The sequence below is a fragment of the Pithys albifrons genome, chromosome 14 (assembly GCF_047495875.1).
Source record: "Pithys albifrons albifrons isolate INPA30051 chromosome 14, PitAlb_v1, whole genome shotgun sequence".
NCBI classification, from domain to species: domain Eukaryota; kingdom Metazoa; phylum Chordata; class Aves; order Passeriformes; family Thamnophilidae; genus Pithys; species Pithys albifrons.
This window is the reverse complement of record NC_092471.1, coordinates 6,176,234-6,195,139: the sequence shown is the minus strand read 5'-3', so window position 1 is coordinate 6,195,139 and position 18,906 is coordinate 6,176,234. Positions and strand designations below refer to the sequence as shown.

The window sequence follows — 18,906 nt, the reverse complement described above, 5'->3', positions numbered from 1 at the left end:
ACCAGGCACTTCTTCCACTGGACTAAACAGCTTGTTGTTGTTACTTCTATTTTTAACTTGCCTGGGAGATGCTTGGACACAACTGTGATGGAGACCATAAAAGTATATCAAATAAAGATGGAAGCCATCGAAACATAAAAGGAAAGAAGCCTGGCACCAAAACAATGTGAAGTGACACTCAGATTTTCAACACTTCCCTTCAAAGCAAGGTCACATTCCTATTTTTGGAATAAAGCTTTCCTGACCCCAGGAGCCAGCCAAATTCTATCCATGTGCTCACCATAGCATTGCGGTCCACATGGACTTTTGTTTGTTGGATTTCTTCTTGCTGCACCCTTGGAAAAATAGAAGAGTCTGCTCCTTTACAGAAGAGAAGCAACTTTCCTAAAAGCAAATTATAAATAGTTTATAGCATTCACAAGCTGTAGAAAGACTTAACAACGTCAGTAGTGAGCCAGTGATGCAGAGGGAGAAAATCTGGCAGGACTAAAGAAAGAACTGGTAGAAGTCCAGCTGACTACCAAAAGTGGCCAGCCTGTGTAAAATCTTGTTTGACTCCAAGCTGGGAAATTGGGTGCCCCTACCTGTCTCTGAGCAAGCTGGACAAAGCAGTTTATTTTTTCCTATTTGGAAACCTTGGCAACCTTAGCAGGGAGAGTAAAACCAGCATCCCATACCTTACAGGACTGACACTTGAGAAGGACGATGACCTCTGAATTTTTTACTTTTATCCCCATGAAACCCCATCCCACCCGGGGGACATTCTACATCTCTCTCTCTGTACTTGTTCCAGCATGGAGCAAGGCAGGCAGGGAGCTCTCCATGGGCCACTGTTCCCATCCCTGTTCCCTCCCCTGATCTGTTGCTGGTTCCAAATGGCTGCTACAGAGGAAAATTAATTCTATCTCAACCAGACACAGTACAGAATGTCGCTAGACCAGCTTAGAAAACCAACAGTTCGGTCTTTCTGGGTTACAGGAATAAGGAGGATGTGTTTTTTATCTGTGCACAAGTGCACATATGTATGAGAGCCCACAAATGCACTTGGACTGTACCTGTGGTGGTTCTCACAATGACACTCATACGGCGACGGACAGGGTCAAAGTTCAACACGTGGAGAAGTTGGTACCTAAAAAAAAGAAAAGCTCTGACTCAGAAAAAGAAAAATAGAAAAATAACTTTTTGAGACAGAAAATCACTAACAATGAGCTGCAGAAATCAATACACCCTATAAGAGGCATCACCCACTGGGGAATGTACTTCTTACAAGCTACTGTACAATAAAGTGGAGGGAAAAAAAACAAACTCCAGTGGTGCTCTGGAGCATGGGGCTGAGGTTGTGGGTGCCACCAGTGGACCAAGTCCCCAGGCTAGGCATGGGCTCACACAGCAACACTGACCCTGCCAATTAAGCAAGAAGTTTCACCATAAGGGAAGTAGGAAGTGAAAATTGCTTGTGAAGGCAAGTTCTTGGGGAACACTGGGATTAGGTCAGTGACTCTCAGATGTCTGTCAAGCTGTGAGCCCTGAGTAAAATCTAGCTATTTTCAGCTTGGGAGGGGAAAAAAGGCTACAGGGAAGGGATATGTATCCTAAGTTTAGGCTTACAGTATCCTGCTGCGAGACCCAGCCACTGTCCATAAGGTCAGCAGCCACCCCGTGAATCCCAGGAGCCACCTGTGCCGTGCTTTGTAAAGAGGACAGGAGTTTTAGGGCAGGTCAGTACAGTCTGACAGCCCTCAAGGAACAGCTTTGACCTTGCCAGCTTGACCAGACTGGATTAAGCTGGGTGGGAGTGGCACAGAAGAGCAGTCCTGTTCCTTGGCAGCCCCAGCAGCACTTACATCTCAGTTTCATTCTTTTGGTTTCGTATTTTCATGAAATCATTTTCAAGTCCTAGAAAAGTGAAACCATACCTGTCAATAAACAAAAGGACAGAACAGCATTGAAAACACCCATTGGCACATATTATACTTTAACAATGTTCTCGTTTCACCTTCTGTACTGCAGAGGAAAGCAAAGAAATTAGTGAGCCTGAGCTAAAGAACATGGCTGGATGTTTGCTTACTGCATTCAGAGCCTGCTATGATGTTCTGGCACCAATCCCATCACCTGGAGAGCTTGGGCACCGGAGCACAGAGACACCAAGAGCCTCTGGACATTATCCACTGGCAGATTTACAAGCCATGAGTAAGTATATACAGCTGCAACAGCCTCATCTAAAACCTAGTGCCTGGCAATACTATAGAATCACTGAATGGTTTGTGTTGAAGAGTATCTTTCTGATTAGCTAGTCAACTCCCTGCCATGGACAAGGACACCCTTCACTAGATCATATTCCCAAAGCCCCATCCAGCCTGGCCTTGAGTATCTCTGTCAGGATTCAAATGTTGACAAAAGTAACCCAACCTATTCTTTTGCCACTGCAGGCCAAGGAAACAATTTGCTGCAATATGCACATGGTAACTGGTCTCCATTTCTTGGGGATTAAACTACAGGGCCATGAGGGCCCCCAGATGGACACTGCAGCACCTCAGAGCTGCTCTCAGTGAATGCAAGCCATGGCCTCTCAAGAAGCTGCTCAGGGAAGATCCTTTGCAAAGCACTCGTTTTACAGAGAGCTCATTTAAACCCCCACAGGCTCATGTGGCTTCATAGGGCTGTGGGTGAGGCCCAGCAATGGTATCACAAAAGGCTTCCCAGAGTGACCTGCAACCTTGACTGCAGAAAAAGGTCTATCACCTTCAAATAACCCTCACCTTCCTCCCTCCCACCAGAGAAAAGGAATTAAAAACCCAACATCTTCATATTCTTACTTTTCTGCGCCTTTCACCAAAGCAATTTCATCTGGGGAAGAGGAGATATAGGTGTATTTGCGTTCTGGATGTCCTATCAGCCCATCCACCTGGTCTGCTTCCTTGATCTGAACCGTGTGGCACAGGCAGAGGGCTCGCAGGAACAGCTCCTCACGGCTCTAGGCAGGAGTGAGAAAGGGCTTGTTACCAGCTCAGTGCCACGCACTGAGCCCATCTTGCTGCACTTGGTTGTGATTTTTGTGTACACATATTTAAAAACAAAAAAAACCCAAACCCCAACACTCCCTCCCAGTTTCCCTTGTATTCACCCAGCCAGGAGCTGACCACTAAATTTTAACAGTCAACGGGCACATTTCTTACCTTTTCTGCTTTGCCATAGTATTTTAGGGGTCCATCGGCCTGAGAGAAGCCATCCATCTCCGAAATGCAGTCTTTGTACTTGTGCCCATCTATGCAGCACTCAATGAACTCCATGCTGTTCTCCGTCAGGGTGCCAGTTTTGTCTGTGAAGACGTACTCCACCTGGAAGCAAGCAGGCAGGCTGCCTCACTGCACCTCCAGCCCCATCTGTCAGGGAAGGAGCCCCACCAGATACAGAGACTGGGGCATTTCAGGGCATCTGTGCCAATGCTGGAGAGTAGTACTTTGCTGCTGTCCTAACCTGACCCTGTAAAGCAGATGCAGGTGCCCCACTACACCACTGTAGTTCTTCTACTTTGCTCCTTAGAGCAGGTTCTTTGTTTTACAGCCTGTTTCTTGGATGGCAGGAGGTAGTTTCTGAAGACTTAAAATCTGTTTTGAGGCTCTTCACTTTCCCCTCATCCTCCTTCTTGGGTACTTTGCTATAGCTCCTTGTGCTTATAGAACTGCTACTGCAGGTCTGCTGCTTCCTTTGGGGGATTTTCGTCTTGGTGCAGTATTTCAATTAGTTAATTGCTACTCCAAGTATATTTTTACTGTTTTTAAAGCAAAATCAAAAGCAGGAGGCACTACACAATCCCTCCACTCAGTCTCTCCTGGTAGAGATAAGAAAGGGAAGCCTGAGCTGTCCAGGTGCCCCAGCAAAGCCAGCAGCAGAGCAGCTACACGTGCTCTGCACACCCAGGGAGATGACTGGGCAGACATTTAAGTTAATCCTCAAAGAGACAGAGGATTTTTAATTTTTAATTGAAGCAGTGAAAGCAAACCACCCTGACATGCAGAGTGCTGCGCCTGATATTCCCCAATATGGAAACAATTGGCGTGACCCAATTCCTGCTCTTTCATGCACTATTTATAACCTTATCTGTTTCGCAGAGCAAGTGGAATCACATTAAATGAAAAGTGCCACCAAAGCGGGTGAAGCTCTGCCCTGAGGGGACTGTGAGGGACTGCCACAACAAGGGTTCCTAGTAGGGGGGACATTTTTACCCACACTTTCATCCAAGCAGATGCAAATAGAGCATGTCCTGACCTGCCCAAGCTCTTCGTTCAGGTCTGAGGTGTTCACCAACGCTCCCTCTTTTATTTCTTCATCATACATCTCCTTGTCCCAAGAGATGAAGAAGGAGCCCAAGAACTTCTGCATTTCTACTGTAACATACATGGAGACTGGGATAATAAAATTGAAGAGGACCATAAATGACAGGAAGTCCGTGAACATCCGCAAGACCTGCAAAGGAAAGAGGAGAAGATGTAGTCTGTGTCTGTCAGGAGTAACTCAAGGGCAGTTTACAGCAACGGCTTGGGAATTTTAGACACTTTTATTCTAAGGTTAAATAGAAAAAAACCCCTTGAAACTGAATACAATAAGATACAGGTCTAAATACCATCTTCCTCTGACACAAAAAAATCTCACTGTCTTCAGATCTACCAGGGTATAATACAAGAGTTCATCTCATTGCTTTATAGTGACCAAAACACTGTTTAATCCAAGCATATTCCTCTTAAGAATATACTGCTACGGGCCTATCCTGATCCTAAGTAACTAGAAATAAGGAGGAAGTGTCTTGAGACCAGTCAAGCTATGGCAAGGGTACAACTGATTCAGTGACATCCCTTTAAGTCCTGCTCAGTAACCCATCAAATAACAGATCTCTACACACTTGCACTCACTCTTTCAGGCTTCACTGCCCACATCTCAGAAAGTTTAAGAAACAGGTTGACGTGGCCTCAATTTAAGTTTACCTATATAAAGCTGAAAGATAGCTCGAGTTCAGATAAGGATCCAGGTTAAATCAGATGCATTTCTAAATTATATAGTATTTATTTATGCCTTGCCCTGCTCCACACAAATATCATTGTGCACAAGTACAAGAGAGGCAGGAAAGAAATGCAAACAGCAGGAGAGACCGAGGCAAATGACAGCACTTTCTCTGGGCACACAAGACGCACAGGGCTGGCAGCAGGCACTATCAAATTAAATAAAACAGTCAGAATAAGTAAAGCTGGAGAAGGTGCTGAAATACAAATCCACTTACCTTGAACGTCTCTCTCTCTTTTTTAGTCTTTTCGTTGTACCAAGGCTCATCATTAAATGGATTACTCTGCCAGACGTATTTCAGAGTCGTGCACACAGTGGCCTTGCTCAGTAGGATGCACAAATACACTATCAAGAAAGCGTTGATAGATCTGAAAAACAGGTTTCTTTTTTAAATACTTGCAGCTATTTTTATACAGAAAATCATGTAAATAAGCAGGAACAAGACTTCCTTACTTTTCAGAAGGGAAACACAGAACAAGTGCTTTTGACACTGCTGATATTCAGGGTCAGGTTCATACATTTTAACATTTCTTAACTTTGTTTTTAAATAAAAAAAGCTACTAAATGATGCTGCTTCTTGAAAGATATGCCTTATCATATACACAGATTTTCCTATGCAATCAGAGAGCATCTGAAACAAAAGGCAGCAGATTAGGGGATTATTTCTGTACAAGCAATCCATTAAAAGCAAAAACAAACCCAACAACTTATACTGATTTTTTTCTGAATATAAATACTCACTTTTCTACTGCAGACCGTTTCTGAGATTTCCCTTGGTAGTTCAGAGCCATTTTTGTTTCCATTCCAGTATAGACTGCAACTCCTGCAGGGTATTAAAGCAGGGCTCATAAGGGACTTGCAGCCCCAGAGGGGACCCAGCTGGCACTTGGCCATAAGGGGCATCGGTGTTTACATCAAATTTGAATCCCAGCTGAAGAAAGAAGCATTACCCAAGGACTGTTCAACTACAGAAACCTCTGAGGCTGCTAAGTAATGTAACTGCATGTATCTCAGAGCACAGAGCACGAGCCTATGGATCATATACAGTCAGAAAAGACATCAGTCTTCTGTAACAGCCGTCACCCTCAATCACTAGGACTCCGCTCCTAGCACATTTCCAGCAATGGATTTGGGAACAACTCCTTGCTCATCATGTCTCAGGCAAAAAGAAGGCTTGCTCTGGTGTATTAATACAACCTGCACAGCTTGGCAGCACTGTAGACAAAACCATTGCCTCTTAATTTCACCCTGTCCACTTTAAAACCAACTTGCATGCCAAACATAGCTGTAAAAGCCAGGCAGACAGGCTGTGGAGTATTTTCCCTCTTCAAATTTATTATGAACATTTACATTTGCCATCATTTATCAGAACTATATAAATGACTAAATAATAAAGATTGTTCACCATAAATCTTCTTGGTATTTTTGAGGGTAGCACCTTTCAGCAACAGGTTTTCAGGACCCAAAGACCTAAGCATAAAAGAAATCATAACATTACATTACTCAAACACCATTCAAACTATTTTATAATTTAGACTCAGAGATAGATTATAAAGCTGAACAGATGCTTTTTATATTTGATTACATGATTTGTATGTTAAATTGGACCTTGCTCGAGTTTGTTTTTATATACATTCATTTCCATTTCATCTCACACAGACTATCCCTGATGCTCAAAGTCCTACATTTATTGGGGGATTATCAGTAAGGCTTTTGAGGAGCAAGTGCAAAATGTTCAGATCGAGTATGTTCCAGTACTTAGATTAAAATCCAATTTTAACAACATCAAAGAACAGTCAATCAACAGCACCATCAAAGCTGATGGCCCCATTTGTGCTTTTACTTCTCTCTGAAACATCCAGTGACACTCTGCTGACCCCACCCATGACCCTCTGTTGCTTCTAGGGTGTGAGTAGACCCATCACAGCAGGAGAGACACTCAGCATGCTCCAGTGACAGTTGACTGGTTTTGATGGCTTACGAACATTATTTGCTTATTTTTTTCCCTGAAATGCTCTGCCTGATGTTTTAGGGTTTTGTTTTCCTTTGAATGAAAATATTTTGGAATTTCCTGATAGTCCTACACTGATTCCCCAAGAGGGGCTCAAACAAGTAACAGGATAGCAGAAGGGAGGCCTCCTTTTATAATGAAATCTTTGGAATGGTTAAAGAAATAAAACAATCCCAAATGATGGTAGCACAAGTAAAGGTCATTGAAATTTTATGTAGATGCCCAAACCCTCTGAGGAGAGTCAGCAGACAGCTGCAAGACCAACCTGGCTACAGGCTCTTGGTTACTTCTGTAGATGATAATTCTTCCAACAAATCTGTAATAAAAATATAGGAAACTTCTATTACAAATGTATTATAAAGAGATACTACAAACATACTAAAGAAAAATCACTGACAAGAGATGGAAACAAACATGAAAATGAATGCATCTGATAGTTTCATGTTTTAGAGTGGTGGCTGCACTCAGGACAGGGAGAAGCCACACAACCTCCAAGGCCAGAGGTATCCTTGTGCCTACAAGCCCCAGAACATACCCATTAGACTGCAACACATCCCAGCAAACCTCTTTCAAAGGACTTAACCACAAAGACCCCTTACTCCTAGAAGTCATTCAGCCCAGTGCATTTTATTTGAGAAGCAGAGAGTCCTAAGATAGTCACACGGACCTTTACTACTGCTGAGTTGCCAAAAAAAAGCTCATTACACCACGACAAGCGTTGCACAAGAAAGTAATCCTGCAAAGACACTGAGTCTTGAAGAAGTGTAGTGTTGACTTTGCCACCTTCATATGGAAGAGGCCCAGAAGCTTATCACTGCCTCCAGAAACCTTTTGGTCTCCAATGAAAAGATGGCTTTTGCTTTGCTGAACTGTAATGTAGTAGACCCCACAACTGATGGTGCTGAGGTGTCTGCAGGGGGATGACACTAGGCAGCTGCAGATCAGGACGGGCAGGGAGGGATGCAGGATGGGCAGACTCACTTGTAGAGGTCAGGCTGAGGCTGTTCACACTCGATCGTGGCAGTGAGGGTGTCGATGGCTTCATCCGTACAGAGCACGGTGGTATCTCGCACTGCATAGTGAGTCTGGGCAGAGGAGAACAGGTAGTGTCACCACATGCCCTCAGAAACAACCCCATCCCCAAGTTTTACAACCTGTTACTTAAAATGTCACCATACACAGGCCTGTCAGCACCAGCAGCTCACCCAAGCCCTCATCATGATCCTACAAAGCAGTTGAAGCATCTCTCAGTGAAAGAATGAAGTCACTAAACCTTAAGAGAAACTGCAGTGGGAAGGAGCTGCTGGATATCTCTCAGTAAGACATCTACCAAAAGCAGAACATTTTCGGTTTTTCCCTAGGGACTTGTTCTGGTTGGTGTGAGGGGGAGGATGCAGGTGACCCCAAGAAGAAGAGGGTCCCAGGGACCACCTGCCCTGGCTCCTGATGGTAACTAGACACCAGCTCCAGCACCCAGAGATCAGGCAGAGTACTGGCACTTTCCAAGCTATTTTTAGCAGCTGCTGCTGCAAAGGTTCATCTCTCATAATTAACTGGAAAGCCCACAAAGGATCTGCTTGCTGCCTTTCAGGCTCTATTTATAGGAGCTACTGAGAGCTCCAAGTCACGGCGGGCTGCACGGCAGGCTGCCTCAATCCATCTTCATAAACAAATTCATTAAAAAGCTTCCTCCACTCCTTACGTTTGCATCCCCCTCCTTGTGCATCCTGGGAGGCACCGTTACATTACACACACTGTAGTCATGGCATTATAAATACCCACCTTCGTGCCGTTCTGGGAACCTGACTGGCTGTTCACATCAAAAGCAGACACACACAAACACACACACACCTCCAGTATAAATCACAGCTTTTGTGAAACACAACTCAAAACTGCTCCTGCAATGCCCAGTACCAACCCCAGCCCCTGGATGGAGTTTTGCATCCACTGCTCTCATCACCACGGACATTGTGCAATTACTGAGAGATACTTCAAAGCTGCCTCCTAATCAATTTCACAATCTTTATATCCTTTAGTGTATTTAGAAAACACATGTTCTTTTAGTTAATGTATGACCAAAGATTTGTGCTTCAAAGACAGAGCCCAGACAAAATCTCTTTTACCATTCTGCTTCAGTTTCACTTAATCAGGCACCTTTCCCATATCTTGACCTGACATGCCCTAAATACCAGAAAAATCCCCCCCAGGAAGGCAGCAGATATCTGTGCAGATGAGGTCTGGCAATTACCTGAGTGTGCTTCCCTCACCCTCCTTTTGCAGCAAACCCCAGTTCCTAATGTTAGACCTATTTCCCCAATGAGAGCTGGGTTTTCTACTCTTCTTCCCCTTCAAACTCATTTTCATCTTGTCACGAAACAGGAGACAGCTCCCAGTCCTACAGGAATCCGCAAACCAAGAAAAACACACCACAGTGCTTGATATAGAAACTCCGCATCACACTTACAGACTCACAAGTTACTGAGAGCCAAGACTCTGCAAAAGTAATGTGAACTCATGCATATAATACACCTGACACAAATAAGTAGTAGCCTTTTTAACATGGTTATCTATTTTTAGCCTGAAGCCACTTCAAAGCTCCAACTCCTCTCCACTAATGGAACCAGTACTGTGCACCAGCACCACAACAGCTCCTGCACAAGTTATCCAGTACTGATTAACAGCCAGCTGTAGAGATGAGCCACAAATCCCAGATAACACATATCAGATCCACAGTGCTATTCCCACTGACTTCAGAGTGTGCCAGAATGAATCATGTCATTTTAAACTATCTTCCAGTTTTACTACTGCAGCTGCTAGTATCTGTATAAATAATTATCAAACACAAGTAAAACCAAATGTTCATGTCTTCTGACGTATACAAGTTTTTTGTCATTGCTTCTTTTCCCTAAAGAAAGGAAGAAAGGAAGAAATCAAAGAAACTAAAGAGATTCATCCTGAGCAAGACTAGTATTAAATTTCACTGCTTGCTTCAGGGAAAGAGAGAGAAAATCCCAGAAGCGATGCTTTTCTCACACTGGTGAAAAATTCCCCAAATTAATCTAGACACACTGTCTTAAAAAGTCCCCAATTTCACTGGAAATGCTCCGTTAAGTAACAGGCACGTTGGCAGGTAGTGGAAAGGCAGCTGAAGAGCTGCAGGCACTGCTTTACTGATGCACCAGACCTCACAACACACGGCTGGAGCAGGGAAGTATAACACGCTTCCTGTGATGGGCAGTAAAGCAGAGAAGCTGTATTGATAAATATCAATACAATTCAGGACAGCGCCAGCAGAAATGGCTCTTGGAGACAAAACAGAGCACAAACAATCCCCAAGGGCTTCTGTGCTGACGCACTGGCAGCAGACAAGAGGGAAGAGCTGTTAAATGCAGCCATGCAGGCACAAGGCTGGGCTCCATGTGAACACCTTCCAGTAAAGTGCACCTCCCTGCCATGCAAGCAGTGGCACCCCTATGTATCAAAGTACCATCTCCCACACACTGTCCCATCCATTCCCATCACCTTGAAATTGGACTCGCCATCAAGACTCGCTGTAGTGACATAACAGGTCCCATCAGTGCTGCTGGAGGCCAAAAATATCAAGTCACAGGGGAAGGTCTCATCTGCTTTCACTTCTACTATGTCACCAACCTAGAAGAAAGGAAACATTTACCTGAAAAGTCCTCTTGGTTGTTATTAGATGGTTACAATTTCGTTTCTCTCAAAGCGTAGAAGAAATCACCTTGGCTAAAAGGTAAACTGAGGTTCAAGAGGTGTTGGGTACCTGAGCATCATTTCACAGCCCTATTGGGTGATCCAGCCCAGCACCAACTCAGAGCATCCACGTGGCATGCTTAGTATTTATTTCTCTGCTAAATCTTGATGGAGCAAGAGACTGTACTTGTCTGAAGTGCAGCGTGATAAATTAACGTCAAAGCTAAGTGTACTTTCCTGGTGTCCTTGGGAGAGTTGGAAATAGAAGAGGACTGTCTGTCCTGGAGAAGTGCAAAATGCTGACAGATCTGTCACCTGTCAGCCCCAGTTCAGCTTTTGTGAGACAGCTTTTCAAAAGAAATCAAAGACAGCTTCACTCCTTAAGCGAGAACAGCTCTCAGAGCATCTCATCTGAAAGTGAGCAAGCTGGGGCACTCTAACCTAGTACATGCCTCCTTCCCTGGCCTTGTCACCTTACAACACATTTTTGTGTTCCCATCAGCTTTAGTGATAAACACATGCAAGTTAACAGTTACCTTGATTTTTTCACTCTCTTTCCGCACTTGCTTTGCATTTTCGACAACGAAGACGTTGCTTTTGTTCACTTCATTGTCAGCTCTGTGCCTCAGCCAGTCCTCATACCCCTAGGCACACAGACACAGGCAACAAAACTCATAATGAAGCAAGTAAACTAATGAAAGAGGATGAGTGAGGCTGGAGAGGGACAGATTAAAACAATGAATACATCAAGAGGTCCTCAGACCTCCTTCATGCCTGACAAAACATCAACCAGAGTAGTTCAGACTGAATCAATTTATTTTAAAAACTTCATATGCATATTTGACAGATTCAGAACAGATTAAAATAACACATAAAAATAATCTATATGCGGGGCATGGAACGAGTAGCTAAACTACTGTAACACATTTCTATTATTCTCAGTGTTGGCAAGAACAGGCTCATAATATGAATAATACACTTAGCAGCCTGCAACTCTTTCCTATGGTAACGCAGAATGAGACTCTTCCTCTTTAGTCTTTACTGGAAGAATAAAACACTGAGATTTGAAGCAGATAGATTTTATTATAGCTCTCTCTTTCCGGCCACTGCAGAAGAAACTTCTTTTATTATTCAATCAGGAAATTTTAAATGGCACATATGCACATGATGGGAGGAAAAAGGTTCTTTTACACTGTGAGATGAGGACTACATGTTTTCAGGACTAGCTGAGTGGTTGAACAGAACCTGTCCTTTCCACCTACCAACATAAGAGCAGAGCGTGGGCTATATTTGGAGTATGTTTCTGCAAAGACCCAGAGAGCATTTCTAAAAAGGGAAAAAACATTCAAGTAACATCAGAACTACAGCAGTAAGCCTTACTGACCCTCACAGCCTGCTTACAACAGCACATACAGAGATGCTTTACACACTGCCAAAACAAGGGGCATCAGTAACCACACTCAAAAGGCAACCTCGCTCGAGAAGCACCAGTGCAGGAATCTCGCCTTCTAAGAAGGGTTCACCAAACCTACCAGCCCATGTTGGTGACTTCTGAGTATATTTAAATACATGTTCATAATTTTCTCCACATGTCCTAAACAGCATCATCTTCTGCCCTCATCTGTACCTGTTTGATAGCTGTGACAGTGATGACAAAGAAGAGTGGGAGGCCACTGGTCACTGGGCTGGTTGGCGTGTCCACTATCACCTGCAGAGAAAAAAAAATACACTGCTGACCACTGTTTTTCAGGTAGCAGTAGAAACCAAAACCCTAGGACTGGAGGAAAAAGGGTGCTTGTTCCACTGGGGGCAAGTCAGAGCCCAGTAGAGGAGGAAGGGAAGGAAGGGCCCTGTCCCTGGAAGTGTGTAGGCCAGACGGGATGGGGCCCTGAGCAACATGATCTACTGAGTGGCACCCCATGGCAGGGAGGTTGGATCTATATGATCTTTAAGGTCCCTTCTAACCTTAACCATTCCCTGATTCATTCTGTGATTCCAAGGGGCACATGAGAAAGACCATCACAGGCCTCCCAGGAGTGCTTGTCATCGCAAGGAGATTCCAATACCTCCTCCTGAAGATCATGGGATGATCTCAGGTGGAAGAAATCATATTAGAAGCAGCTTAAAGCCTAAATTTGACTATGGTGTATTGGGAAACAAAAGTCTGGGTGAATGGGCTGCTGAGGATGGGCCACAAAAATGCAACTATTCAAAGTGTGAATGCCAACAAGTCCACTCCCACCGTGGGGTGTGCTGGAGAGGACCAAGGCAGAGGATGAGGACTGGGCAGAGGCAGCAGCAATGAAGGAAGTGACAACCACCGTAATTCTCCACTGAGCCACATGAGGGTCCTTTTTCCACTTTGGTAGCAAAGACAGGGCACATCTTAACCCTAAACCACTGCTGGTTATGAAAGGGAGGACAGTATTGAACCACTGACACTTGGAGGTTAAAAATAACACACATCAGCCCAAATTATCTATGAAATATACTGCAGAACAGAACATGAATATTTAAGTAAAACAGAAATCCATGCTTTGTCTTTCAGCTCTCAAATCTGGAGTTCAGAGCATGATTTAAGCACCATGACCACACAGGGGTCTTGAGGCAGATAGCAGGATCCTTCCCAAGCTTGCTCCAACACTCGAGCCAGCCCTGTGGCAAAGAACAAGCCCCTTCATCACTAAATAAACCTTCAGGCTGTAGGAAATTGCTGCTTCTTCTGACTGTATCCAGACTTGGCTCAAAGGGTAAGAACAGCAGAATAGGTTCATAACTGGGAGGACAAGGTATGAGGAGGACAAGCTGCACCCTTGCCCCACCTTCGAAACCAGGGCACAATAAATTGGCCATTTTTTCCTGCTGTCCTGGAGAGAATGGGAGCGCAAGAGGCAGATGATGAAGGCTGTGACGAAAGGGATGGGGAAGCTCAGCAGAAAGGCTTTGTGTTCCCACAAAGGGACTTTGTCTCTTGTTTGTGCTTCCCTGGCACACTCACAAACAGCAGAATCTGTATATTTATTGTTTCAGACTGCCCATAAAAAGCTGTTGTAAGGACAGGATTCCTCTTATCGGCTACGTGGACATTTTTGACTATGAAATGCTGTCCACTGCAATATTACCCTGCACTACTGAACCCAAAGAGAAAGGCCAGAAGATACTGAAATGGAAGAGATACACAAGAAGCAGCCAGATAAGCAGCACATGAGTTAAGCAGCAGGAGGATAAACCAAGATAAAAACACAAATATTCCAGGAACACAAAGCCCTGGCTCACTCAAATGGGTATAAAATGTATCCAAGCAGAAAGTCTTGTAGAAACCACTTTGGAGGAACAACCTTGAGGAAGGCTGATGCTAAGGGCCACACAGACACATTGCACACAGCACATGAGATGGCCACTCACTGGGGTGGCATCACTGAAATTTAGGCATCAGACAAAAGTAATCTTGCAAAAATTGGACAGGTCTTGAGAATCCAAGAGGAACTTTGGCTGAGAAGGGCAAAGTAGTGGACTTCCTGCTTCCAAGAAGAAGAGTTTTCTGCACTGGACGAGATGCAGTTGTATGTATTTATGTAAAAAAACAACACAATTTCAGTCCACACAAATGTTGCATTATAGATATAGGAACACAAATATCATATCAAGTTCCTGAAATAACTCATTTATAGATTTGGAACTTGCACTCCCTGCACATCCCATGGCTGGATACTGCTCTTCCCCTTAGTGGCTGGTGGAGGGCTGAGGGATACACAAGTAACAAGCCGGAACATCAAAGACAGACGACTCTGAAGCTATTTTTGAACTGGTTTAGGACTCCAACAGCTTAATTTGGAATCCACTTGAAGGTAAAAAATCCTTCTGTTACTTAATGGATTCTTCCTAGGTGATTCCTTAGGAGATTGAGGAACACACTCCAGAAGTCATCTCCATCAATTAAAAGGGACACTTCCCATTCCTGGTACCTCCTAAATTAGTTTACTACCACCAGTTTGGTCTGTCTACAAACACACCTGGACTACACTCCCTCCAGACTAACCTTTCCACAGGGACTTTCCTAGCAGATTCCTGTGAGTGTTGCATCAGATGAAAGAAACAGCTATTTGTATTCCTCTTTGTGTATAACAGGTGTTTTATGTTTAAAGCACCTAGTTTGTCTTAGAGAGACAAAGCTGAATTTGGAGTCAGATGTAACAGAGTAATAGATGTTTTGATAAAGCGTTTCACAACACGCAGAGCAGATGCACCAGGCAATTCCCCAAGTGCTGTGATGCTTCACTCCTCATGCAGCAATAATGTAAGCCAAGTCCATTAATTTGAAGAAATTTAAAGATAAGCACAAACATTTAAGCTACAGTATTTTTCAAGGTATAACCCTTGGTATTTTAAATGAATGGAGTGGCCCTGGGTGATTTTTAAGGCAAGTGACATCTCCAGAATGACGAGTGCCCTGGGGCAAGTGGTTACTCTAAACAGCAGCCACTGGATCAGCACTGTCAGGTTGGGTTTGCTCCATTGGGTTTGTTTATTCTCTAAGAGACTATGAGGGTTGGCTTCCTCATTTTAGAGGTGCTCACAGAATCCAATTAAGGAGGAACAGACAGGTTTTTCTCTCACCTGCACACATCTGTGTCTAAAATGGGCAAGCAGGTAGACTGCAACACATTTCTGTAAGTATAATTAGCAATATTCCACGTTCTTCGTGGCCAGAGGGTCAATAGACAAAATGTAATACCACATCACTAAGTGGCCAGCTACACAAAAAGGACATTCTGACTTCAGGGCATCACTTCAGTTCAAGGCAAATTACAAATTGGGTCTGACAAAATGGAGCAACGCCAGCGAAATGAAGCGATGGAGGCAAGCCAGCTGACGCCGAGTAAATTGGCCTTTTGTGTCACACTGCCAGGAGGAGCCACACACAGCCGTTATCTTGGGATCCCCCGTTTCTGCAGCAACCACCAAAATGACAACACATCAGGACCCTTTACTGTAAGCATAAACATTTTAGGCACTCATCTTTGATATGATATCCCAGTCCTGAACCACCAAAACCCTGGAGAAGCCACCTGACAGCAAGCTCTCTGCAGTAGCCACATAATGCCGTTTCATTTGCTGGGGTAGAGCTCTGATGCCTATTTTCAGCCCTATAGTTGGTTGTCTGCTGAGCCCAAGACCTGAGTGTTTAAAAGGTGAGTAAATGCACTGTGGTGATTTCTCCCAAATTCCCTTTGCCCCGATGCATTTTGACAGCTTGCTTTTCTTGAATGACAGACCAAAAAAAATGAGCCTACGGGCTTCCTCAGGATTTGCCCCTTAACTCAGGCCACAAGGCAGAGCATGAAGAGTTTGTTCATATAAAAAATTTGCTGTTTTGTCCATGCATAGCAGGTTCCTGAAGCTTCATGTTTCCAAAGCTCATCCTAGTAATTTTCTAAATTCTGCGTATAACCCATCTTTCCTGCTTGCCTTGAAACTCACAATAACTGAGACATACAAATATCATGCAACTTCAGAAAACAGAGTTATGCAACAGAAGTAGTAACGGTGACAAAAAAGAGATCTTAATTCTGTAGCATTAAGTATATTTCCACTGGCTGACTGATTTAACAACTAGAGTTAAGATGGTTCTTCAGTGTTTCAGCAGTCATTCAAACCTCATCTCAGACAGGCCTAGATACTTTAATTGTTTTATTATATACTGGACGATGCAGCAGAATCACAACACAGCTTCCAACTGAAAAAAAAACCAAATCCACTTACAAGCACAAACAGGGTCAGTTTTGAAGCTCAATTCTTATTCAAGCTGTGATTACCATCTGTACCTAAATAAAATCCACTCTTAGCATCACAGCTCTTACCTGTACGAGGAAGATGATCAGGAAATAGAAATTGGCAATTCTTCGAAACTGCTCAAAAAGGTTCTTCGGGAGGAAGTTCCAGAGAGTGTACTGTGGGGAGAGAGGACGACTCACAAACAGACCAAGGCATGCGACTGACAGGGACTAGAGCTAAAATGGGAAGTATTTGCACAAAAGAGGAAAGGAGTTCTCCCTTTAACATGGCAAGAAGAACCACAGCAAGGCAGCTGAGCACATTCAGGCAGAGGTCCAGGTCCCAGATTTAAAACCAAGAGCACAGTGCAGCTGGATGCTGAAATGCCACCGAGCTCCTGCTTCAGCTTCCATCTCCAGTACTCTTTGCTGGAGCACTGAACAGTTGGAAGCGTCTCACAGTTGTGTGGGGGTTTCTGTTTCTTCACTTAAAGTAGGCAACTATTTCCCTTTTGCCAAAATAAGCCAAACCACACACTTGGAGAATGGTGAAGGTGAAATAAGATAAAACCCCCCTGATCTACTTCAGCAGACAACTTCTATAAAGGCATTTGTAGACACACGATTTCATTAAGAAATAATGCACAGTGAAGATTTTTTTCCCCAAATTCAAAAAGCCATCTTAGAGCTGTTTTTTCATAAAAGTAAAAAAAAAAAGCCCTGCTGCCCATACTAATTTGTTATTAGGTTGTGCTTCATTACAATTTTTAAAAGGCTGCTTAATCATTTGCTTTGGAAAACATGGAATTTAAGAACAACATGGAAAATAGCACATCTAATACCTATCTTTCAGTCTGCCTGGAATAAAAAAATATAAGGAGCCAAGTCTCAAGACCAACATCCACTTAACTATAAAAGAGACTGGTCAGGTAAGAAGACCCATGCCTAGCAAATATAAACAGAAAAGAAGAGCAAGGACACAACATTCAAAAATAAATCAAGGAAGAACTAAAATTAGTGCTAAAACAAACCATTTGTCAGAGATGGAACTGGAACAGGGGAAGATGTCCTCACTGAAGGACCATTTTATGTGCCAAGGAATTGTCAATGGGAATGCTACACAAGTTAAACATGGCTAGGCTTAAGACTTTTCCCCAAAATAAACTCAGACAGCACAGACATGTAAAAACAGATAAGATACAACACATATAAAAAAAGAAAGCAGAGGGAAAAAACCCCTTACAGCTCAAGCACAGCAAAACTGAAGTCTAAGTGTATGCTGAGCATCATGAATCCTAAGCAATGTGATACGTATCCAGCTGTGTTGACAATATGGAATGCTACTTGTTTGATATTTTACTCAAATTGGTTTCAAATCTTTTGAAATAGTTTCATGAATGTCATGGAGAAAAGCTAAGCAGAAGGCAGATGGGTGTCATCACAGTTTTCCACCATAAACAAAAGCGGCATTAATACCACATGAACATTTTCCCCTTTCCATCCAAAAGGATAAACAGAGCATGGTTATTTTTGTCCTATCTCAAGACAGAAAAATCCCATGTTAAAAAAAATTAAAAATTAAGAATTGTATTTTTCAGTCCACTTATAAAATAATACCCACTCCCATTTGCAAATCTGAGTTGCTGTTATCTCTTGCTGTATTACACCTAACCTGTCATTTCTCCCCAAAGGGAATGCCAGAAAACTTTAACCACCGTCCCCACCCCTCCGCAACGAATAACAAAAAAATCCCAACCCCCCAAAACCAGTTTGCTCATGTGCTTTGCTCTGATTCAGTCCAGAGGAAAGGAACTTGTAGATACTCCCATTGGCATTGATAGGAATAAAAAAAAGACGGATAGAGAGACTGGAGCTGTGTGTAAGGTCCGTACCAGGCTGCTCCACTTGCAGAGGGACATTTACATCCAGCCTTGAGGAATTCAGCATTTCTCAATTTCAAAAACCACGACCAAATAAAATACATGAGCAGGGAATACATGCTTACAATGCACCTGGACAAGCAGAGTGAGCTCACCTTGGAGGAGACGATCCTGTTGTCGCAGAATTTCTGTGCCACGTATGCCTCTGTTTCCGAAACAGGACGGTGCCCGACCACCACGGTGCGTGTACCAACCCGCTTCTCCTCCCCAGCACACTGTCAAGGCAACCAGGAAAGGCAAAAATTAGCTTTTAACAGAAAAATAAAAAAAAATTAAAAGTTTGTGCTAACAGCTTCCAGCTTCTCAATGCACCATGCTGTTCATTGGAAATAAGGCAGCTAGAACCCTAAAAATTGACTTTTATGCCCCAGCGAAAGCACAGAAAATGAAGAGGAAGACATACAGTCAT

The 18,906-nt window shown here is 43.5% G+C and overlaps 1 protein-coding gene across 4 annotated transcripts in view; it reads right to left on the bottom strand.

The window, feature by feature from the left end:
* The window catches only part of ATP11C (ATPase phospholipid transporting 11C), a 56,798-nt gene that overhangs the window by 20,663 nt on the left and 17,229 nt on the right, over nt 1-18,906 (bottom strand). For all 4 annotated transcript variants that reach the window (XM_071569662.1, XM_071569665.1, XM_071569664.1 and 1 more), the window contains exons 2-17: nt 18,593-18,712; nt 16,645-16,734; nt 12,411-12,491; nt 11,320-11,427; nt 10,592-10,720; nt 8,051-8,154; nt 7,335-7,385; nt 6,464-6,528; nt 5,800-5,881; nt 5,276-5,426; nt 4,270-4,467; nt 3,177-3,338; nt 2,817-2,974; nt 1,845-1,916; nt 1,056-1,129; nt 281-384 (exon numbers count right to left, since the gene is read on the bottom strand). In XM_071569662.1, coding sequence (XP_071425763.1) covers nt 281-384; nt 1,056-1,129; nt 1,845-1,916; nt 2,817-2,974; nt 3,177-3,338; nt 4,270-4,467; nt 5,276-5,426; nt 5,800-5,881; nt 6,464-6,528; nt 7,335-7,385; nt 8,051-8,154; nt 10,592-10,720; nt 11,320-11,427; nt 12,411-12,491; nt 16,645-16,734; nt 18,593-18,712 — 1,749 coding nt within the window. The remainder of the gene's footprint in view (nt 1-280; nt 385-1,055; nt 1,130-1,844; nt 1,917-2,816; nt 2,975-3,176; nt 3,339-4,269; nt 4,468-5,275; nt 5,427-5,799; nt 5,882-6,463; nt 6,529-7,334; nt 7,386-8,050; nt 8,155-10,591; nt 10,721-11,319; nt 11,428-12,410; nt 12,492-16,644; nt 16,735-18,592; nt 18,713-18,906) is intronic.